We start from the raw sequence: 25,248 nt of genomic DNA, 5'->3' as shown, positions 1-25,248 counted from the left end.
TAACCAATGAAAAAATCCAGAACCATGTCAAGCAAAACCAAAACAAAGTCAACCTCCAAGGCTCAACTCATGCAACTTTTGAAGTTCAAAGTCATTGAGTGGGAAGCAGCACAAGACCTACTCGACGAACAAATGCAACAAACAGAAGCAGCAACAGACCTCCAAGAGCTCGTTGACGAACTTCGACAGCAAAAAGCGGAGCTTGATCGCATGTGTAACGAACTCATAGAACAGCAGTTGACACAAGAAGAGTTCGACACTGTTGCTGCAGAGTCTGCACGGAGAAATTGCAAATGGTTGAGAACCAAACAAAAAGTCAGATTGCTTCATGGGTCAAACCATCAAAAGTTCATCTCTTCCGACACCTCCTCGGAAGAGCCCAACAAAATACGCAGCAAGGTGGTTGTTTCAGGAAGCAGACGTAAACAACCAAGCGGAATGAGAGGTAAAACGCCAATGCAAAATGCAGGTGAAAACGCTGAGAGCTGGGATGAGGTGTTCAGTTCTGAAGTCATCGTGATCTTCAAAAAGAAAGAACAAGTGTAGAAAAATACAATGCTCAGCAACAGAAACCAAAAGAGAACAGTGCGATACAGGAGCAGCACAGCTTCAGTGAAGGTGCGAAACAGGTTCAGAGTTGCCCGATTGTTGATGTGAATGTTCCAAATCAAGGTTTTGCTAACCTCAAAATTTCTAGCGATCAACCATCAGACACTGTGTACTGGAATTCCGGTACAGCAACCGGATTTCAACATCAGGCAATGCCTGACAATTTCACTCAAACTTTTGCAGACAATCACTATCCGCGGGATCAGCAGCAGTCACGTCATTTGCTCGGTAGTCAAATGGATCACTCATTCCCAGAGACAAACAAAATGATGAACGCTCCCAACGGAGAGTCCAACCGTCACTTCAATTTCATGCCACAACAATTTTCTGAGCAACAGTTCCAACAACGACCCCACAGTTCTGAATGGACCAACCATCAAGTGATGATGAATGCGTTCAGTCTACCAAAGATTAGTCTTGACCATTTCTCAGGCGATCCTTTGATGTGGCATCAATGGTACAGCTTTTTCAAGTCAACCATTCACGACAATCCAGCTCTTTCAACTGTTCAGAAAATGACATACTTGCAAAACTCGGTAACTCACAAAGCAAAAGACTTCATCTGTGGATACTCTTACAACGGAGACTTCTATGAGGAGGCCCTTCAGGAACTTATCAGAAAGTTTGGAAAGCCGCAGCATGTTGTGAGTAAGTACCTCACACAACTTGAACAATGGCCTAGGACCAGAATGGATGATCCCAGCAGCTTTGTAAGTTTTGCGTCCTTCCTCAGACGTTTGGTACAGACCTTTCGACTTCACCATTTTGAATCGGACCTGAAGGCTTCTGCGGTAGTTAAAGTTGCCAGGGAGAAGTTGACAACACCAATGACGATTCGCTGGAATCAACATGTAAGGAGCATGAGAATAGAGCAGCCAAATCTGGCTGACTTTGCAGATTGGATAAGCACATATGCAGAGGCTTGCGAGGATGTCTCTCCACAAAGACCACAAAGGACAGACCGGGTTGAACGGCCTTTCCAAGGCCAGAAACACTCCAACATAGTTCTTCAAGCCAGCTCAAATTGTCAACTATGCTCTGGGGATCACAACCTTGGTCGCTGCAAAGAATACCTGAGCAAGTCTGTAGCTGACCGTCAGCAATTGGTGATGTGCATCACAACTTGTGTGTCAATTGCTTGAAGAGACATGAGGGTGGATTTTGTAAATCAAAGATTCGATGTCTTGTAGACAGATGCAATGGGTTTCATCATTCAACTCTCCATCGAGACGACTTCAGGACTTTGCAGAGAAGTGATTTCCCAGCAACGAGTGAAGGGGGATTTCAATCCAGGAACAACCCGGTGCAGTCAAACTACGGTAGAAACTTCAACCATACAACGTCTCAGCTTTCGTCAACAACCAGTAACACGCCAAATACCAACAACAGAAGGGGATACAATCAAAACAGTTTCAACCCTCGTAATCCAAGCTATGGAAACAACAACTCGCATCAAACTGCCAATCAGCAGCACATCAATCCCCAGCAAACTAATGACAGAAGTAACACTCACTTTCAATCAGTGACTAGCAACGAACTGAATGATGGTTCATCAAAACTTCCACGGGTGCAAAACCACACTTGTAGCAGAAATCGGGAACCCCAACGGGTCAGAGCTTTTATTCAACTACAGGCAATACCAGTCACACTCTTCTACAAAGACTTCAACATAGAGACCTATGCACTTTTGGACAGTGGAAGTGATAATACACAGATCACACAAAACATTGCTGATGCTCTTCGGATTAGAGTCCCCAAAGATATAGAACTTCCTCTAGCTTCGCTACATGGGGAGCACACAGTGACAACAGCTGATGTCATGATTGGAATTGGTTCACTTCACAGCTCAAAACCGGTGACAAGTCCTCCTGTGTACGCAACCTCCATTGAGCAGTTCCAGATGCCAATTGTCCCCGCAGAAATGTTGAATAGACTTTGTAGAGACCATGATCATTTGGCAGAAATCAACTTCCCACAAATTCGTGACAACAAAATTGGAATACTCATAGGGGCAGATGCTTTTCTGGCTACTGTTCCAAGACAATTCACTACCGGCAAACCAGGAACACCCTACGGAGTCAACACACTGTTAGGATGGACTTTGACAGGCCCTGTGCCACAAGAGTACTTTCAACCAAACCATAAAGGAAGCAGCAACCACAACATCACTCTTTTCAACCATCTCAAGCGAGGTAGTGACGACCCGGACGAAAATCTTCTACATCTTTTTTGGACCTTTGAAGGTGTCAACTTTAGTCAGGGTTCTACGAAGGGACACAATGAAGAAGAACAGAAGGCAATAAAGACTTTGGCAGAGACCACACATCACAACGGGGAAAGATATGAGATTGGACTCCCTTGGCGAGAAAACGTCACGCTACCCAACAACTACTTCATGGCAAGGGTTCAGTGGCACGCCCTGAAGAAGCGATTAGAGAGAGACAACCAACTGAAACAGAGATATATGACCCCTATCGTTGATGATATGGATAAGGGATACATAGCAGCTGTTACGAACCAGGATGCAAAGAACATTTGGTACCTACCGCATCATCCCGTCAACAACAAGCAAAAACCAGACAAGATAAGACGAGTGACAAATGCAGCCTCAAAATACAAAGGGGTTTCTTTGAACGATGCACTGCTAACGGGACCGGACCTTTTGTGCAATCTACATGGACTTCTTCTACGGTTTCGTCAGTACAAGGTTGCAGTAACAGCAGGCATAGAGGCTATGTTCATGCAAGTTGGAATCAGAGAAGAAGACCAAGATGCTCTCCGTTTTTTGTGGAGCGACAATGGTCAGGAGAGGACATCCAAATACCAACGACTCATTTTTGGAGCAACATGTTCTCCTGCCTGCGCAATTTTTGTTCTGCAAAAGTGCGCCAACGATAACAGACAAAAACACCCAAAAATCTTTGACTCAATCACAAAACAATTCTACATGGATGACTTCATTCAAACATTCTCAACAGAGGAAGAGGCAGCAAATACAGCGACTGAGCTGAAACATGTTCTCCAAACAGGGGGATTCAACCTCACCAAGTTTCTCAGCAATAACCCTGCTGTGCTGGAAAAGATTCCAGAGGAAGACAGAATTGGAGTTCTAAAGTTACAAAGGATACTTGGTCAAACATGGAACCTTGAATCCGATCAACTTCTTTTTGCGAAACCCAAACTGAGCTATGAAAGAGAGAATATCACACAGAGAAAGCTTCTCTCAATGGCTGCTTCTTTGTTTGATCCCATTGGAATAATCTCGCCTTTTGCAATTCGACTGAGATGCATCTTGCAAAAAGTCGTCAAACAAGGACACAATTGGGACCAGCTACTATCAAAGGAACATTACGACGAAATTCAGCAATGGATGGAAGACTTCGAGAATATGCCTTCAATTCAAATCCCCAGATGTTTAGTTCCCAACGTCGATGGAACTCACGAGTTGCACACCTTCACAGACGCTTCACTTTCAGCAGTATCAGCAGTGGTGTACCTGAGACAATCTCCGCTGACGGCTCAATAGCTACCCACTACGTCATCAGCAAGTCCAAGGTGGCACCAATCAAACAGATGAGCATTCCCAAATTAGAGCTCGAAGCAGCTACACTGGGAGCAGAACTAGCAGGCTTCTGTGAGACCGAGATGACAATAGATTTGAAGAGCAAAAAATTTTGGACCGACAGCACAGCAGTACTCAGCTGGATCAAATCAAAGGATCGACAGAAGATGTACATCGCAAATAGGCTCAACAAAATTGCTCAACAAAACTCAAACAAAGACGACTGGCGACACGTACCAGGAAAAATGAACCCGGCTGATCATGGTACCAGAGGTCTAGCTCCATGCGATCTTCAAAAATTGTGGATAACAGCACCTTCTTTCCTGATCAAACCTGAGAGCGAGTGGACATTCTCCGGTGACAAAACAGCTCAAACATACGCCACTCAAGTTGATGTCAAGAACAGTGATAAACCGTTGGTAGATCCAAACAGATTTTCAAATTGGCCTAGACTCCTTGGCACACTTAGAACAGTGTTTCGAGCAGTGCGCGTACTGAAGAGGTTGATCAAACGCGACATACCTTGCGACTTGGACGACTTCGCAGCTGACGAAAACAAGGCTCGGAGCTTTCTCTTGAGGATATCTCAGTCCACACACTTCAAGGACACAGTTTCTCGACTTCAAAGTGGACTACCCCTAGACAAGAAGGACAAACTATTACCATATACACCCTTTCTGGATAGCGACGGACTACTCAGGGTTGAGGGACGAATTCAAAAATCTGGATTGCCTTTTCAGAGCAAACATCCGGTGATACTCCACAGCAAGTGCAGAGTTGCCAAACAGCTTATTGAGAAAGCACATCACGACTGCGGGCTCCATGGAATTGAACATGTTCGTGCACATATCCAAGCAACGTTCATGATAGTTGGAATCCGCAGAGCTCTAAGAACTTTAGGGAAGTACTGCTTCATCTGCAGACGCTGGCGAGCAGACAATGTCAGACCGAAGATGGCTCCTCTACCAAAATTTCGCTTTCCGGAGCACTCCAAACTCTACCCATTTGTGAATACTGGAATGGACATGTTCGGTTCCTTTCACATTGAAAAATCCAGAACCCAGACAGAACTCAATTATGTCTGCATGTTTACATGCTTGGTCACACGAGCAGTACACTTGGAAGTTTGTGAGGACCTCTCTACTGACTGTCTACTAATGGCTATTCGACGTTTTGCATCCAGACGAGGATACCCTGATGTCATTGTTTCGGACAACGGGAAAAACTTTGTTGGAGCTAACCAGGCAATGAAACTCAATTTTCAGGAAAACTACAAACCAGACAACAATTACATACGTCTCCAGCTGGCCCAACAGAACATCCAGTGGACGTTCAACCCACCTCTGGCACCGCACTTCGGAGGGGTTTGGGAACGACTTATCCAGTCGGCTAAACGAAGCCTACTTGTTGTCCTCGGAAGCCGCCGACTAAACTTTTCAGTCTTCCATACAGTCGTAGCGGAGGCAGAAGGAATTCTTAATTCACGCCCACTGACGCATGTTGGGAGCATTTTGACTGACGAGGAACCATTAACACCAAATCATTTCCTGATGAGAAGACGACACTTCTGCCTAAAACCTCTGGCAAACAACAGAACCCAGTTTTCAATTAAAGACTTCAAGGAGTCACAGACCCTTTTGGACCACTATTGGTCTCGTCTTCTCAAAGAATTTGTACCGGAACTTAACAGACGGACAAAATGGCAGCAGGCCAACGCTGAGCTCAAGGAAGACGATGTTGTTTGGCTCTACAAAGATTTTACACCCCGAGGAATTTGGCCCATTGGTCGGATCGTCAAAGCACATGTGAGTAGAGATGGAGTGGCAAGAAGCTTCGACATCAAGACCAGTACTGGCATGGTGCAACGTCCCGCAGTGAGATTGGGCAAGGTGTTTGAAACTGACAATGATTCTTCTTCTTCGTTGGCCGCGGAGGGTGAATGAATACTCCGTCAATGATGTCAAATTGATGCATAAAACTCACTTAAGCGGAAACTATTGAGGCAGTAAATTTGAATTTCTGATGTCAATTATTTTGTTCTTTTCTGATAAATTTATTTGCTAAGTTTTGTTGTTGCTTGCCGGAGTGTAAACGGTCCGTAACCGTTTAGACCCCCAATCCTTCCCCTTGTTATTTAGTTCAAATTTGTTGAGTTCATATTCATAATCGCTGTAAAAGTCATATATTTAACTTTGATTTTTCATGACTTTCAATGCCAAACCTTTTTACTCATTATCATACATGAGTTTCATCGTGCCACACTTAACTTTGATAGCAAATGCGGGTATAAACCACACCTTTGTAAGCTATTATTTAACAAGCACACAAGCTTATAGAATAACATACAGCAAAATAAACTCTTGAAAACCAGTCGTTCTCTGAAAGCGGATCAGACTAAAGAAGAGATAACATCAAGTAAGCCGAAAAATTTTGGGATACCCGTATTTTAAGTTGCCCCTGGCGGGCCGGTGGGCGCGCTTCGCGGCTTCGCCGCGATAACCGGCCCGCTGTTTCCGGATTACATCCCACAGCGGATGAGAGGCATGGCCATGGACAGCGGTCCGCTAAGGCCCGTACCCACTAGATGTCTAAAAATTGACGTATTTTTGTTTCTTTAGTGCATCGGAATACATTATGCCTTATAATACTACGCGCATTATTGATTGCAACGGCTAACAATGTATTATTTCTGATAGATTACATAACTGTTACATAACTTTCGGCTTGCTTTTCTGTCGGCTTGCTTGCCTATCGGCTTCCTTTGCGTTCGCCGACCTATTTCCGTTAAAGATAACTTATAAAAGCGATCATATATCACAACCTCCAGCCTCCCATATACAAAATGGCAGCATCTGAGAAACGGTGTCGCATTATGTGCTCGCGGATAACAATTATTTCAATAATTAAATGGCTTCTGCTCCTTTTTAAATATCTAACTTGAACAAAAACAGTCTTTACTTCTACTTCACCAGAAATGAAAATTAGAACTTACAGCTTCAACGTTGAGTGCGTCTTCGAATTCCTTCCTACGTCTCTCCTGGTACTGTTGCTCTCTGAACTTCCTGTTTTCGAGGATGACAGCCTTCTCGTGTCTGGTCTGCAACAGCTGCACCACAATCCTCCTCTCCACCTGAGACTGCCTCATCAGTCTGTTCACTATCTCCTCCTCACGTCTCGCGTCCTACACAACCACACTACATTTCAGTATCCGTTTGTTTTCGCTTGTTATGATTATCGGGTATCCGTTTGACGGAGGCATAATCTGTCATACTTGACTTTAACCCATACAAGTTGCGGTTTCAATCTGTGGTAGCAAGTACATATTCTCTCCATGTTCAAATGTGCACAATTTTAGTTAGTTAAGAAAAAAGGAAAGAGTTTTCAGGATCGAGCTCACGTAGAGTCAAACTTCACTTCTTTCATTTTTATCCCATTCGGTACCCTATTACTATATTAAAAAAGTTTTTACAGTTTATATTAACAAGCTTTTACGGTTTCGAAATACACCACCCCCCCCCCCCCATAACCAATGCACACTTATGCAACGTACATCTGCTCTCAGTGTAGCTTTTCACCGAATTATTGGTAGCCATTATCGGTGGTTTTGATAATGCTGCCATCAAATTGAATAGAAGAAATTCAAAGGTCATTGAAATGGAGGAAAAAAAACATTTTTTATGCAATGACTCAGAAAAATATTTGAGCTGACCTCCTGAGCTTCATGCGCTTTTAGCTGATCAACAAGCACTTTCCTGCGCCTCTTTTCTCTCTCAACTTTGGCCTCCTCGTCCTCCCGAGTTCTCTGCTGGATCTTCCTGATGTATTTGGCATTAGAGCGGGGCTTGATGTACTCGGGGTCTTCTGTGGGTCTGGGTCTGTTGGGGTTCAGGGCTTCCTCTTTGATATAAGCAAGCAACTCGTCGTCTATCTTTTTGCTAAACAACGATACGGAAACGTTTAAATACAAAAAAAATACTGATGAAAAATTGACTAAACGTTTCATAAACAGCCCAGTAAATACATAATGAAGTTGAAAGACTCTGCAACCTCTGAACTTTTAATCATTTTCACAGTACATTATAGCAAAAAATTGATTATCTATAAAATTGTGAACTAATCAAGATGATAGATGGCGTTTCGTGTAGAGGCAATTTGAGAGTTCAATTCTAAGACTTGAATAGAAACAAATTAAGAAACTTTGAATAACGATTTTCTCAGAAAAAAAGTCGATGATCGTTTTGATTTTAAGTAAAAAAAAGGCTTAATTATGTGCTTGTCGAATTTATACAGTTTGGAGAGAGAGGTAAATTTGCCCATTGCACTTACTCTTCTCCCTCACTCGTGACTGGCTGCATTGCTTTCAATCGAGCCTCAAACTCAACCAGACTCTTCTGCGTGTTCTAAACAAGTGAAAGTTTCTTTAAATTGGTGAAACACATTTCAATGTGATTCCGCTCAGAAATGACAGGGAAAAATTAAAACAGACACAATAACACACACAAAGTGCAAAATCGCCCTATCAAAACTGGCTTATCATATTACCAATATAAAAACTTTTATCAACTAGCTCGCAGTCAATTTTTCTGTCTTTATTATAGCAAAAACTTAAAGCCCACTGAGAGACTAAACCCATCATTACCAACTGCTATTGATACCTGAGTTTCCTGGTTTCTGACTCGTTGCTGTCTGGCTCGGATGCCGGCCAGAGTTTTATCGGCGGGTGGTTTGGGAATGTGCACTTTAGCTGCCAAAATCCTCGCCACCTGATCATTGAGCTCCTGTTGTCGCTTTTTGGACTAAAACGCACCAACATCCCAGCCCTTGTGTGAAAGCTATTCTCTAAGGGGGAAGGGAAGGGAGCAACTAAGCAACGGAAAACGCACCCATGTGTTAATTGTTTTTAAAATTGCTTGCAATTGGCTCAGCAAAAGTTGTCTCCTAAGAAAGACATCAAAATTTTTAATGTCTACTTTTTCAGAATTTAAGGCCGATTTTGACCATTTCAGCCCTTGAAGTAGAGATATTAAAAATACTGCCTATAATGGGTTGCAAAGTTTGCAAAATAACAGACGAATTAAAAGTATAAAATAAAGCAAACTCAAACTTGAACAATCAGAGAGAGAGAGAGAGAGAGAGAGAGAGAGAGAGAGAGAGAGAGAGAGAGCGCTCGTGCCTCATCAAAATGTTACAGATTTCAAAATTGCAAGTGTACCTCAATGCATGACAAGGCTCATTGTGTTTCCGTTTATTTCGTTAGGAAAACATTAGGCAGGAAGACCGGTTAATTCCAAACTAAATTCAACGTCATGTCATCAGAAAAAAAAACGAAAATTAGAAACCGCTGATAGCTCAAAACTTAATTGCCAATAGTACGAAAATAAGAAGAGACGTATTTTGATCTTGTGATATCAAAGTCATTGTCATCGAAAAAAAAAACTGAACTTATTTTTGGAAGCGATTGATTCTGAAACAACATTGCGTTGCAAACTTCCTAACGAAAAAGGTTTTCAATACACTTTCAATTCAAATTCAACAGTAAAAATTCACACTTAAGTGAAAATCCACAAATAGTTTTTTTTCTTGCCTTAAAGACTTCAATATAAAAAGGAAAATTGAAAAAATTTGCAAAAATCACACCGTTTTCAATTTATAATTGCATATTAAATAGCCTTTTAACACTGATCTTTAGCTCTATGTATAATTGATCTAGAATTTCCTGCAATCCATTCATATTCGCAAGACAATTTTAAGACTTAACTTTATTGCCTTATAAAGACGATATGTAAAATTATTCTGATCAAATTCTGCGCCATTTCTTGTTTATTTTTTGCTCCGAAAACCAATCAGTTGAATTTTGCGTATTTGAGTTACTCACAACAGAGCAACTTCTGATACTGCTATCCGGTACTTAATATTTACATTATATTTACTTACAGCTTTCTGTTCATATAATTTGCTTTGCCTGGCACGCAATACCAACGCGCAACAAAAGTGCTAACTATCTTGAGTTAATCTTGATGTACTTGCTTTATGATGACTCAAATTTAAACAAATATATCCCGTGTCTGCAAAAATATTTGAGTAAGAATCAGAAAGCCACCATCTTGACGAGATAATGTTCATTTGCATTTGATGAAAAAAAAACGTATTATTTTTTTTTCAAATCACCGAAGCTTAAACAGCTGTCGGGCCGGCTACTACATTCTTTTCTGCACTGATATTCATTCATAGCAACATAAAAATAAAATCATGTCAGCAGAGATGCAAATTTGTCATGTTTTTCGGCCACAAATATGACTCCAATAACACTACAGTAAAAGACAAAACTGCTACAAAATCACATTACATTATTCTTTCCGAATGCAACCAGCTCAACTGTTCGGCTACCTTCTCAAATAGGAAATTTATAGGAGACTTCTGAAAGTTTTCACGGCACACATTTTTGTAAAAAAAAAACAGAACAAAACACAAAGACACAGAAAGCATCATAACCTTTTTTGTAAATTTGAAAGGATCAGTCTTGACAAATGCATGCTTCATGTAAAATTGCTCAGGCGAGCGAATAAAAATTCCAGAACAAAAACGAGAGTCTTGCCGAGAAGATACTTAGAAAAAAAGCTTAGTCAATCTTAGGATAAGATGAAAAATTTTCCGGTATCTAAAATTTTTGAGAACCTCATATTAAATTGTTACCTACATATAGGAAAAATTCATAGGATGAAAGAACTACTGAACTTAAATTATTTGAGACTGAAAGTTTCAAACACATGTAGTTGCACATTGTAGGAGTACATATGTCTCTTGTGACACTTTCAAATAGGCCAAAACCGTGGACTGATTCAATCGTCCAAAACACAGAAAACCATGAAGAGTAGCCACGTGTTTGCTTGTTCCACTGAATAACTAGGACCAAATTGTCCATATATATCTCTTCAGGAGCTCTCTTTTGCACACCTTGTGATGAAATTTTAATAAAAACGTCTACCGATCCATGTTATAAAATATGAGCAAGTAATTTAAATAAATAATAAAATTGAAGTTGCCACTGTTGAGATTATCACGGATATGGTTATATGAAGTAATTATTTGTTTCAATTTTTTCTCACGTCTTCAGAGAACAATAATTAGCCATATCTTATGATGCATGTATAATATTTGGCAAACAGTTATTACGATTATCCCAGAGCATTTATCTCCAATTATTGATGCATGAAAGTGTTAGAACAACAACCACACAATTGATTTCTTGCACGGAGTGCAGATTTACGAAGGCGCAATTCAAGTCAAAACATAATAAATATAGCGCTGATTTAAACATTCACATCACAGTTCAAAAATTACCGCAACAAAAAAGTGTGCAGCCGAACGACTGCAGTAATTTCAAAATTCTGATCTAGAGAGAAATAAAAAAGATTCAGATAAAAATGAGAGTGTGATGAGACTGACCCTCTGGTGTGCCTCGTGTCTCTTTCGCTGCTGTTCCTGTCTGAGTCTCTCGTCCTCCTCATACCTGGACCTGAGGTCATTCTCCAACAGTCTCTCCTTGTGTTCCCTCCACTTCCCTATCAGCTGCTCCAACTGCATCTCACTCTGTCTCGGGTTGATCTGCTTCAGTCTCTACCCGAACAAAAACATCGAGATACTAATTATTCAATAAAAGTTACCGCATTTCTATTATTTGTCAAAGAGTTAACTCCAATGTATTGCAGCATGAAGAGAAAACAGATTACGGAGTCTTTGTTGCTCGCATAGTTCATTTTCTGCCATTCAGGAACTTCGATTCTCCGTTTTTTATCGTATTTTTGTGTCGCTTTAGTTTATATAAATTATAGTTCTCTGGATTGTGGATATGAGAATAGTCATTTTCGTAATATATGAAAATAATCTCAAGCCTCAAGGTTATATTATTTTATGATAAATTCTAAATAATCCCTTTAACAATTTACTCTGAACAACTGCTGTAGAAGCATTTGCAAGTGATCAATAAAAGAACATTTTGATGGCCTTTCCAAATTGGCTAATAGATCAACAGTCGCTCCTAAAAAACGATAAATGAATTTTGAAATAAGACTGGGTTTTTTTCTGAGGGGAGGGGGTTTACTAACTAGACCACAAAAAGGAACTCACTGCTGGTCCCAAATTCAGTTTTCAGCGAAAGAAATTAAAGGATACTAAATTTAAACTTCCGTGAAGAACTATTCCAATTCAACTCTGTAGAGCTCTGCGAATATTTAAAAAAACATAATTGCAGACTCACATTTTGATAATACTCTCTGTTCATTTCCTCCTTAACTTTGGGAGCTTTTGGTCGCATTGTTTCCATGGCTGTTCCCGTCAGCTGCGATTTTCGCTTGTTCTCGAGTGCCACAAACAGTTCATAAAGTATTCTAAACAATTGAAACTCAAATCATTGAAATGAGAACCATTTTTGTTCAAAAACTCATCAATTATTAGTATTTATTTCCAGTTAAACGAAATATTAGTAAGTCTATCTAAACTTATATGAAGATCATGAAAAGAAACGTCAGGCGGTTGTCAGTTTATCAAGATTAGAATTAAACGCACAAAGACGCGCAGAGTTTCGCAACATTCCGATTCCCAATAAACTTTTAGTGATAACAGAAAAGTTGGCCTTACCGACAATTTTTGAAACTCGCAAAATGTGAACTATGGACATGGCGATGTTGTCCACAAATCGGGAAATGGAAAAGGAGTTCAAGGCAGTGGTGCCTCCGTGAATGGAGAAGACGGCGATGGTGTCAACAGACAGAAAAGGAAAGGGAGTTCAAGGAAGTGGTGCTCCTGTGAACAGTGAACGCGGCGAACATGTCCACAGATAGGAAGATCGAAACGGGTTACTTTGCAGAGAAAAGATGGAAGGGGCAATCTGTATCAAGGGAAGGGAACCAAGGATTTGTACCACCCCACGTCGAGGGGGGGGGGGGGGGGGGTGTTGCAATTGTGACACAAGGGGGGTGCATTTGTGACACGAGGGGGTAGGGTGCATTTGTGATTTGTGCAACTGTGCAATGAGGGGGGAGGGCAGAGTCAAGGAGTCATGGAAGACAGAGTGAAGTAGTGGCAGCAGCACGCAGCACTCTGTCCTTATAATCATCGCCCTTCTTGTATGTAATATTTACTGATGTGTCAGAAGGGGGCTGGATCTGATTAGTGGTGGGAGGTTTCGTAACAAGATTGTCCAGATTTTTTACTCTGATCATTGTAATTCTTGACATGATTAACGATACTTGTCAGATTAAAATACAGAATAAAAGTATCATTCGGCGCTGAAAAAAATGTGACCTCAGGCCAGGTGCACATTGCGAATTTGTGATATTTAGCCAAGATTATTTTTACGGTTTCACAAGAAACGTATAACATCTTTTAACTGTGTTGGCAAAAGGGAATTTTATTAAAAAAAAACTACCAAATTTTTGTGATTTCAATTTTATATTAACGATAAATTGGGTTCTATTTTTAATCCTGAGCAAACAGAAATATTTGACTTTGATCGCCGAAGAAAATGTTAGGGCAAGATATGTGAAGAATTATCTTTTCCCGAAAAAGAACGTGTACAAAACTTTTTTTCTTTTTTTAATCACGCGAACAAAATTTTATTCTAGGTAATTGCAGGTCTTTGTCTCAGTAAAAACTAAAACGCATAAAAATTTCTTAGGAATTTTCTTGTATTTTCTGTAGACATTCTCTTGTGTTTTGTAGTCTCAAATTTCAAATCGCAACGTTATCAACACGTTATCAAAACTAAACGCTGCAATTTTATTGAGAAGAAAAATGTATGTATGAGAACAAATACTGAAATTCAATGATATGATAAAGCGCCAATCAAACTCTTTGGTGCTTTTACAAGAATTTTTGTGTTTGGACTAATTTTTGTGTTTTGTGATTTTTCATACCAACTATAAGTTAAAATGATCCAGTGGTACGGTCCATAAAAAATGCAGGTTCAGAAAACTACAATAGCCACCACTAATTGCAAAAGAGACGTTTTTGAATTCAAGTATACCAAGGAATAACTCAACACAAAATTAAAGAAAACTTAATGAGTGTGTGGCGCACGCGGATGAGGTAATAAAATTGCTGATTCAAGTTTCTTTTCTGAACTTGTCGATTAATGGAAACCTCGTTAATAAAAGAAAACCTCAGATCTGCCTTTCTGTGAGTTCCAAGGAAAAAGTTGTAGCATGATGATAATTTCTTTCCGTGTTGACTGTCTGATTTTAATATAAAACTACAACTGTAGATCAGCAAATGTAACTAATTCGTTGAAGCTGTTTGATGTTTAAGTTTCAAAGATTGGGACAATGTCAAAAAAACAACATTTAATTGAATCCTCTTTTTTATGTTTTAGGTTTATTTTATTGCATGAATGGCCAAACTTCCTCAACTATGCATAAAAATTAAACAAGGAGGCTCGTCAATGTTCGTTCACATATAGTGTTCAAAACCCGTTCATCTACATTTTTGGCTAAATTGTCTACCAAATGAGGAAAAAATAGAAAACTTTCAAATATTAAAACAATGTTCGAAAATAATTGGTGCATGAATACAAAAATCGCTTACCATTAAAGAAACGCCTTATTCGATGGGCAACGAGACCTGCCATTATAGACACTACGAGACAAGACAAACAACAAAGTCGAATAACAAGAAACATTGTTTACATCCAAAATTCAATATCCATTTTTTTGAAAAAAAAGAACTTAATAAAAAGCCAAAACATCGTCAAATAAAATCTAAACTAAAACAATTATTTGTACTTCACTATGAAAAAACACACATTGGACCACTCCTTAAAATGACTCGGTAGCAAATATAAAAAGAACAAAAACGTAACAGACGATCTGTAATTAATGTAATTAATGACCTGTAATTTCAAAGTCATAAAAACATGAGCTTTCAAATTAAATCATTAAATAGGTTCATTTATTTCGGCAAACAAAGAAATTGAGATCTGTCATTATTCAGAATATGTCATACGACTACAAAAACAACAAAAAGACAGACAAAAAATCGATTAATTTTTTTTTTTGCAAAGAAGCGGTGTCGAAACCGTAAAAACAATAATCAATGCACTAAAAACAATTAGAAATGTTCAACTGAGCCTCTATTAATACTCAATAATGTGATATGCGAACTGTATTTATTGAAATTAGGTAACAAGTAGACAAAAAGAACGGCAAATTGTAAATTTGAAAAAGTCTCTATTTTTTAAAAAAGAACATTTGTTTTCAAAGTCATGAAAAGCATTAGGTATCAACTGAAAACAGTGAAAAAAGTTCCTTTGTTCATTGATAATGAGCCCCCATTATAAAGATCTTCGATTACCCGGAATGTTTTGTACGACTACAAAAAAAAAACAGACAAACAAAGACGAAAACAAAAAAAATCCATTATATTCTGCTAGAAGAAGGTGTCGAAGCCCTTGAAACCATAGTCTATTCACTGAACAAATTGATATGACGCATTTTGCTCTATTTTTAAAGCGCCAATAATGTAATATCTGTCCTGTCAATAATGTGATAATACAAGAACAAGAACCCAAAGATGGGAAAATGTCCACAGATCGAAAACTTTAGTGAAAACTCGCAGTATGAGACCCAAAAAATCATTACTTAAAAAGTAAAACCGCAATAAAATTTAAAATTTAATCCAAAAGTAAAACAATGTGACCTGCCTTTGCTGACCATAAGATACAAGTTGAACACAAAAAAAATTAAAAAGGGCTAAGTGCAATAATCCAATTTAAGTCAAAACGACCATCAGCTTTCGACAAAAAACAGATAGGTTTCCAGGTAACGCTTTAGGCAGCCAAATTCACCTGTCATTAGTAAGCCTTGATCTGAATGTTCTGTTCTGTAATTAAGATTTAAAAAAACAAAAAACCTGAAAACACTTTAAGAAAAGACAGCAACTGATTACAATCCGAATCATTTTTGGACTTTAAAAAAATACGATTAGACCAAAACTAGTCTTTCTATTGCTGTTCGTCCATTGGGAACACGTATTTGTTGCAAATATTACTGATAGGGACAATTTAACAAAAAAAGTCAATATAACAAAACAAAAGAAGCATTTTGGATAATTATCGAGTTAGATTAGCAAAAAATTGACAAAGTTTCAATTCAAGAACACTCTCAACGGACGCGCAATCATAACTATCCTCCCATAAAGTTAACGAAATTTGTGTCAGCAGTTTCTGGGAGTGTTGATCCGTTAAATATAAACAAAGTGGAGTAAAGAAGCATATTTCGGGCCTTTTTTTGATGAAAAAGGCTGAATTTTGAAAATGTTAGCAAACATTTTAGCTAACAATTTAGATCAAACACTTCAGCAACACTCTTCTATTCTTAGAGGTAAAGCCAACACCGCCAACGTTAAAGTGAGCAATTAATTCTTCTACTACTAATAAAGACTAATGCCTTTAATACCACAAGAACTTATAAAAAATATTGTTAGACCATCTAAACTAAACAGATTTTTTTAAAATTTTGATTAATTTTTTGATGTTTTATGGGTTAAAACACTATCTGTGAACGCATAGTACCAATCCTCCTCGCCATTGCATATTCCGTTTCCACCGAATATCATAGCTTAGTTTAAGTCAATCAATTGGGCTTAGTGTGCTCAGCGTGTTGATGGAAAATTAATGATACTTTAATTGTTCAATAATTAACTCACTGAAGGACTAGTTTTGAGAAGCTCCCGGTTTCCTGTTTTTTATATGAGGGAGGGGAGGGGGGAGGGTGTGGTTGAGAATAACCGAAAAAAGTTTTGATTATCCTACAAAAATTGTTCAAAACATTGCCATAAACGGGACTAAATTAGTGGTACAATCTTTAGAGATCGCTTAGAACAAAAAAGATATGAAAGTAACCAGATGCAGAAAAGAAACATCGTTGAAAAAGAGATGGGAAATTTCTGCACAGCACGGAACTTTTGGTCGATTGAGACACTTTGTGGAGTGGATGTCTTGACGTGAGTTTTACCATCAATTTCAGCTGTGAATTTCTCCAAGTCTATTCAAGTGGCATTTTTTGCTAGTAAAATTTCCCATCTGAGAACGCACAATTATTAGAAAACAAATTGTAACTAGAAAATTTACTTGATTGCTACTCCTTGCTTCTCAGTCATTATCTCTTTGGCGCGTACAGTATCAAAGGGGATCTCAAGCAGTCTCAGTGTAGGCTCTAGCCGCGTGAAGTTTGATAATTTTGCATTGGTAGAGCTGAAATAATAACATTGTACCACACTGTCAAGCGACTGCGAAAATATCATATATTACTGCAATTACCTGCTATTTGAGAATTGTCCAAAGTCCTCTTGAAGTTCATACTTGCGCAGCAATTCACCCATTAAATATCCACTTGAGAACTCACGGGCCACCGAATTCGGATCTAAAGTACAGAACGTGAAAACATGGAGCCATACAAGAAACAAAACGCCAACATTTCACAAACCAATTTGCCGTGAGAGCTTCACTTCATGGTTCAGCCAGTTACATAAAATGTCAGCCATGTTGTTTCTCTCTGAAACAGTGATAATTATTCCGATCTTGGATCTGTCCTGTTTTGCCCCCACCCAAAGTTTTCTAGGCTCTCCAATTATGTGTTCTTATAAAGCACATTACGATGTAGAATTTAGAGTGTGCGCTTGAGTGTGGTCTTAGAATTTATATGCCCACACAGCTGGGGGTCGACACAGTACATCCCAGATCTTTCCAATCATTGTCCTGCCCTGTCCCCCTATTTTATGCGTGCCCCTGGGTGCTCCCAAATAATATGAACCCACTAAACATCAACATAACATTCGGGTTGTACACAGTAGCCAATACGTATTTATCATGTATGGAGATATTAAATCAGATAAATGCTTAATTCAAAAGAAAAATCCGCTACAACGCGAGCTCTGAGCACGCTACAAACACTCAGCAGGAAATAAAATGATCGGAAAACCTGATGTAAAACAGAGGAAAAAATTTAAAGCAAAAATTATTGCCAACATAATATTCGTTTGTGAAAAACGAAAAAAGCCGACATGAGTCGTTCGTTGAAGGGTGATACCAGCTGACAAATCAACATATATCCGGAAAAAAACCACAAACAGTCTTCAAAAACGTAGAGAGTTGGAGGAAAACTGAAAGTTATTGAGCCGCTCATATCAATAATTTATTGTGTCATTCCAAAATCTATATAGTATATTTGAAGCTGAAGGATCAAGCTCAATGGCTATCAACCAAAGTGACAATCTCTGAAATCTTATTTCCTTTCAAAAATTGTTCTCACAAGTGTTTCTCTTAATCATAACAAAAATATTAGCTTCACTCTATAGTCCATGTAGACCCAGTAAGGTTATCTACTAGTAATTTACGCTTTTCAAGAGTAGTCCGAATTTTGCATATAATTTCAAATGTATTGAATTATTTTTTCTTTATGGAACAATTGACCAAATAATCTTATTCCTTTACAACCAAATTTTGTCCAAAATAGATTGAATTGACGTTCTGGTTATTAAAACAGATTATTGAATATGAGGTTGGCGACGTCTATTGAAGGTATCTCTAGATTATTGTAGCAGTGTGTTGCCCAACGTTTAATTAAGGTATCTCTAAATTATTTTAGCAGTGTGTTGCCCGAGAGAAAGAGAGAGAGAAAGAGAGAAAGAATGAATTACGTCTTTATATAGACAGTATTAAAAGTGTGTGTTGCCCCACGTTTATCAGTCGTCATGTTAGCAACAAAGAATCTGTTGTCAAATGGCATAATTCGAAAAATTGTTAAGAAAAAATCAGTTGAGGCAGCAAAGCAAGCACGTGTTAGAAGTAACACATATTAGAAAAAAATGCCAGTGAATAAAGGCTATCAAGTAACGGTAGAATGTCAAAATGACTGCGGAATGTGGACTGATATCCGCGTGTACACTCTAGGAATGAAAGCACAAACGGAATTGTTAGATTTCACTTGCGAGTTCTGTGCAGCCAAAGAAATTAAGAAGCTGAAGAGGCAAATAGAAAGCTACGAGAAGGCCTCGGAAAAACTAGAAGTAACCCAGTCACTAGATAAGATGAAAGAGAAAAACCAGTCCAGATCTAATGCAGTCCCATCGAAGCTGAGCTTCGCCGAAGTTGTCAGTGGCGTAAACCAAATACAGTTTGAACAGAAAAAGCGCTCAAAGAACCTGGTTCTTCTCGGGACAAAGCCTAATAGTTTGTGTTGTATGGAAGGTTGTTACCGATGGGAGAAAAACCTATGTGTGTGCAGATTTTGAGAAAGAACTCCTTTATCAACCGATCATATTCTTTATTGAAGTCATTTTTCAAACTTGACACCTTTACAAAAGTTCTATAATCTCTTTAACAATTAAATTTAATGTTTATTTTCTGTATCTGTAAATAATTTGGACAATTTGTTAGTGTGATCTTATGCTTAATTCAATCTTCTTCATCTATATTAGAAAGGCGCAAATGCCGGCGAATAAAGGTTATCAAGTAACGTTAGAATGTCAATGACTGCGGTATGTGGACTGATTTGTTAGTGTGATCTTAACAATTAAATTTAATGTTTATTTTCTGTATCTGTAAATAATTTGGACAATTTGTTAGTGTGATCTTATGCTTAATTCAATCTTCTTCATCTATATTAGAAAGGCGCAAATGCCGGCGAATAAAGGTTATCAAGTAACGTTAGAATGTCAATGACTGCGGTATGTGGACTGATTTCCGCGTGTACACTCTTGAAATGAAAGCACAAACAATTGTTAGATTTCACTTGCGGTTTCTGTGCAGCCAAAGAAATTAAGAAGCTGAAGAAGCAAATAGAAAGCTACGAGAAGGCCTCGGAAAAACTAGAAGTAACCCAGTCACTAGATAAGATGAAAGAGAAAAACCAGTCCAGATCTAATGCAGTCCCATCGAAGCTGAGCTTCGCCGAAGTTGTCAGTGGCGTAAACCAAATACAGTTTGAACAGAAAAAGCGCTCAAAGAACCTGGCTCTTCTCGGGAGAAAGCCTGACAGCGAGAACACTGAAGCATCTGACAATCGTCTTGTTTCCGAAATTGCTGAATCCCTGAAAGTAGACTTAAAATTTGAATGTCAAAGAATTGGCAAACAAAATACAGAAGGCAAACAGCTGCTTCCAATAAAGTGCGAGACGGAAAAAATGAAATGGGACCTTCTAAAGAAAGCGGAGAGCTTAAAAGAAAAAGAACGATTCAAGCGCGTATTTATACAACCGATCTAACAAAAACCGAGCGAGAAAATAGAAAAAAAATGGTGGCAGAATTAAAAGCGAAAAGACTGCTGAAACCTTCCACCAAGTACAAAACTAAAGGGAATCAAATAGTTGAAAACAGGATCGTGACTAACAATTTGTTTATGGAACGTGGAAGGTGCTAAAGGAACATTATCAACGTGCACAAGTGAAGCAATCGCACACGATATCTTACTATTAACAGAAACATTCAGTGTAAGTTCAGTTGAAATACCTGGTTTCACATGCTTCTGCACAAAGGCAATAAAAAAGCGGGAAGAGGCGGCTGCAAAGCGGCTTAGCAACTGCACTGAGTAAACAATTAAGAATTACATGCAATGTTCTTCATCAGAAAAGTAAATTATTAGCAGTACAGATCAAAGAATTCAGCCTAATTATAATTGCAGCATATTTTTCACCGAAAACCGATTTAGAGAATATATCAAGCACTTACCGAAGCATTCATTAATGCTGTCAACGCAGAGCACGTATGATCCTGGGCGGCGACTTCAATTGCAGACTCGACTCAAAGGAAAGAGGCAACTTACTCTGCGAATTTTTAATTAATTGCAATCATAAGAATTTCAGTGCGGTAAAGGTGTTATCGATTTATTTTTCGTAAGATATAGCGGAAAGCAGAAAGAAGCAAATGCGTAAACTCGATGTTGAACAATTGAACGAACGATTGAAAAGCGTTCAAAATCCGCACGATAGCAAAGCATTGGACACATCGTATGACGAATTTGCCAAGGCCATTCATGAATCAGCAACCGTTCGGACTGAAAAAAATCACCGAAATCGTTCAAAAGAGAACTGTATCTACTGCATAAGCAGATTCTGATTATTTTAAAAAGAAAATAACATTTAAGAAAATTTGCAGAAAACACAAAATGATGCATGAAATAGATTACGAATTTTTAATAATCAGAAAAGCGGAATCAGAAAAGCGAGACTTTTGGAAAATACTGAAGTCAAAAAAAGTTTTAGCAAAAGTATCCGGAATTACAATTCCAACTTGGGAATCATATTTCGGAGGTCTAATTAAAGCTGAGGGCGAAATAACAGATGAGCTTTTAGACGAGCAAACCTTAGGAAACCACGATTATTGTTTTTCAAACTGGAAATGTACCGGACATTTGAATAACACTGGAAGAAATTACCGACGAAGCTTCAAAGTTAAAAGCTGGTAAAGCAGCGGGACCAGATGGAATAACCAACACTAGTATTAATTTAGTTTTTCAGTCAATGCAAAGATACGTATTCCATTTATTTAACCTCTGCTTTGCGGAGCATAATGTAGCAAGATTTTGGAAGTTATCATATATTAAACCACTGTACAAAGGCAAAGGGAACAAAACAGAACCAAGTTCCTACAGAAGCATTAGTCTGTTATCTTGCATGTACAAGTTGTTAACGGGTATCATTTACCAGCGTTTGCGAATATGGGTCGAGCGAAATCAAATTTTACCATCAAGTCAATATGGTTTCAGACGCAAACTGTCCACAATCGACGCAGTTTAGCACTTGAAAAAAGCAATCAAGCATAACAGCAGCTGCAATGGCAAATACTATGCCTGCTTCATTGACTACGAAAAAGCTTTCGATTTCGTAAATAGGAATCTGCTGCTTACAAAACTGATAAAAATGGGGCTCCACGGGAACATGCTACACACAATACAATGTGTGCTAAAATGCAACTTCTTGATGGAGAGTTCTTATCAAATGATATTGAACAGAAATCAGTAGTAGCACAAGGAGAAAATCTCTCACCACTTTTATTTAGTTCATTCATAGCTGACTTATAATTTGAGCTGAAATCCAAGGCATTAGATGTTATATTTTACACTGATGACTTAGTACTAGGGAACCATAGCCAATTCCAACTACAACAAAGTTTGAATAATCTGAACACCTTGTAGCAGGAATTATTTGAAAATTAATGTAAACAAAACAAAATGCACAAAATTTAGAAGAAGTGGCCGTTTTGTTGTTGATGAAAAATTCTTAATATCGAAAAGAGAAATTGAATTTACTTTTGGTATCTAGGTGTAATTTTTTCAAGCACGTTGTCTCCCAGTCATCATCTAAAGCATCTAATGAACAAAGGTTATCAATCAGTAGCTTCAAAAACCAAAAAATAAATCTAGAGAAGGTCAATTTCAACTCAGCACAACAACTCTTCAATTCAATAATTTTTTCAGCCACAACTTACGGATTAGAGACGTACGCCGATGAAATTTTTGAAATTGAATTAAAACAACACTACCGGAAAATAGAAGCCGTTTTTTGGAAAAGTTGGTGCGGACTAAGCAAATACTCCTCAACCTCAGTGATTTTAAACAAATTGATGTTTCATGATATACATGGATTAAAAGACTGCCCGCCAAAACACAGGAGAGTAATTGCCAAGTTCTATGCCAATGGACTGCACAATAATTTTTGTTGTATGAAAGGTTTTTACCAATGGGAGAAAAACCTATGTGTGCGCAGATTTTGCAAAAAAAACTCTTTTATCAACAGACCATATTCTTTATTGTAGTCACTTTTTAAACGGGACACTTTTACAAAAGTTCTATAAACTCTTTAACAATTAAATTCAATGTTTATTTTCTGTATCTGTAAATAATTTGGACAATTTTTCAGTGTGATCTTATGCTTAATTCAATCTTCTTCTTCTATATTAGAAAGACGCAAATGCCGGCGAATAAAGGTTATCAATTAACGGTAGAATGTCAAAATGACTGCGGTATGTTGACTGATATCCGCGTGTACACTCTTGAAATGAAAGCACAAACGGAATTGTTAGATTTCACTTGCGGTTTCTGTGCAGCCAAAGAAATTAAGAAGCTGAAGAAGCAAATATAAAGCTACGAGAAGGCCTCGGAAAAACTAGAAGAAGTAACCCAGTCACTAGATAAGATGAAAGAGACAAAGTTTGCGTCTGGTTTCAGACTCAAACTGTCCACAATTGACGCAGTTTAGCACTTGAAAAAACAATCAAGCATAACATCTGCTGCAATGGCAAAATTACTCTGCGAATTTTTAATTAACTGGAATCTTCAATGTGTTAACGACAATAAAGAAGTAACATACGAATTTCAGTGCGGTAAAGGTGTTATTGATTTATTTTTCGTAAGCAAGGAACTCGTAGAACTCTTTAACGAAATAAAAATCAACAATTCATTCCTAACAAAGCACAAGCCGGTTTCTTGCTGGTTTGATCTAAAATGCAGAAATGATATAGCGGAAAGCAGAAAGAAGCAAATGCATATACTCGATGTTGAACAATTGAACGAACGATTGAAAAGCGTTCAAAATCTGCACAATAGCAAAGCATTGGACATATCGTATGACGAATTCCCCAAGGCCATTTATGAATCAGCAACCGTTCGGACTGAAAGAAAATCACCGAAATCGTTCAAAAGAGAACTGTATCTATTGCATAAGCAGATTCTGATTATTTTAAAAAGAAAATAACTTTTAAGAAACTTTGCAGAAAACACAAAATGATGCATGAAATAGATTACGAAAGTTTAATAATCAGAAAAGCGGAATCAGAAAAGCGAGACTTTTGGAAAATACTGAAGTCAAAAAAAGTTTTAGCAAAAGTATCCGGAATTACAATTCCAACTTGGGAATCATATTTCGAAGGTCTATTTAAAGCTGAGGGCTAAATATCAGATGAACTCTTAGACTAGCAAACCTTAGGAAACCACGATTATTGCTTTTCAAACGGGAAATGTACCGGACATTTGAAATAACACTGGAAGAAATTACCGACGAAGCTTCAAAGTTAAAAGCTGGTAAAGCAGCGGGACCAGATGGAATAACCAACACTAGTATTAAATTAGGTTTTCAGTCAATGCAAAGATACGTATTCCATATATTTAACCTCTGCTTTGCGGAGCATAATGTAGCAAGAATTTGGAAGTTATCATATATTAAACCACTGTACAAAGGCAAAGGGAACAAAACAGAACCAAGTTCCTACAGAAGCATTAGTCTGTTATCTTGCATGTACAAGTTGTTAACGGGTATCATTTACCAGCGTTTGCGAATATGGGTCAAGCGAAATCAAAATTTACCATCAAGTCAATATGGTTTCAGACGCAAACTGTCCACAATCGACGCAGTTTAGCACTTGAAAAAAGCAATCAAGCATAACAGCAGCTGCAATGGCAAATACTATGCCTGCTTCATTGACTACGAAAAAGCTTTCGATTTCGTAAATAGGAATCTGCTGCTTACAAAACTGATAAAAATGGGGCTCCACGGGAACATGCTACACACAATACAATGAGTGCTAAAATGCAACTTGCAGCAGATCATTCATGGAGAATTATTGTCAAATGAGATTGAACAGAAATCAGGAGTAGCACACGGAGACAAAACATCACCACTTTTGTTTAGTTTATTCATAGCTGACTTATATTTTGAGCTGAAATGCAAGGCAATAGATATTTTATTTTACGATGATGACTTAGTACTTGGGAACCATAGCCAATGCCAACTACAACAAAATTTGAATAATCTAAACACCTATTGTAGCAGGAATTATTTGAAAATTAATGTAAACTAGACAAAATGCATAAAATTTAGAAGAGGTGGCCGTTTAGCTGTTGACGAAAAACCCTATATATCGAAAAGTGAAGCTGAATTTACTAACACCTTTTGTAATCTAGGTGTAATTTTTTCAAACACGTTATCTCCCAGTCATCATCTAAAGCAACTTATGAACAAAGCTTATCAGTCAGTAGCTTCAATAACTCGAAATCTAAATCTACAGAAGGTCAGCTTCAACTCAGAACAAC

General features: G+C 38.1%; 2 protein-coding genes across 2 annotated transcripts in view; one reads left to right on the top strand and one right to left on the bottom strand.

Annotated features, from left to right (window-relative positions):
* The window catches only part of LOC142339892 (sperm flagellar protein 2-like), a 224,973-nt gene extending 207,214 nt beyond the window's left edge, over positions 1-17,759 (bottom strand). Inside the window, exons 1-9 of the mRNA XM_075390265.1 lie at positions 17,650-17,759; positions 17,484-17,586; positions 17,295-17,417; positions 12,429-12,558; positions 11,618-11,788; positions 8,827-8,967; positions 8,498-8,571; positions 7,881-8,106; positions 7,164-7,352 (exon numbers count right to left, since the gene is read on the bottom strand). Of these exons, the coding sequence (XP_075246380.1) occupies positions 7,164-7,352; positions 7,881-8,106; positions 8,498-8,571; positions 8,827-8,967; positions 11,618-11,788; positions 12,429-12,558; positions 17,295-17,417; positions 17,484-17,586; positions 17,650-17,707 (1,215 nt within the window). The 5' untranslated portion in view covers positions 17,708-17,759. The remainder of the gene's footprint in view (positions 1-7,163; positions 7,353-7,880; positions 8,107-8,497; positions 8,572-8,826; positions 8,968-11,617; positions 11,789-12,428; positions 12,559-17,294; positions 17,418-17,483; positions 17,587-17,649) is intronic.
* The window catches only part of LOC142338415 (non-selective voltage-gated ion channel VDAC2-like), a 420,938-nt gene that overhangs the window by 319,238 nt on the left and 76,452 nt on the right, over positions 1-25,248 (top strand). The gene's annotated exons all lie outside the window — the stretch shown is intronic.

Source organism: Convolutriloba macropyga, chromosome 1, assembly GCF_964194025.1.
Source record: "Convolutriloba macropyga chromosome 1, txConMacr16.3, whole genome shotgun sequence".
In the NCBI taxonomy this organism is placed as follows: Eukaryota; Metazoa; Xenacoelomorpha; order Acoela; family Convolutidae; genus Convolutriloba; species Convolutriloba macropyga.
Note: the sequence above shows the minus strand (reverse complement) of the source record. Positions and strands in the feature narration are given on the sequence as shown.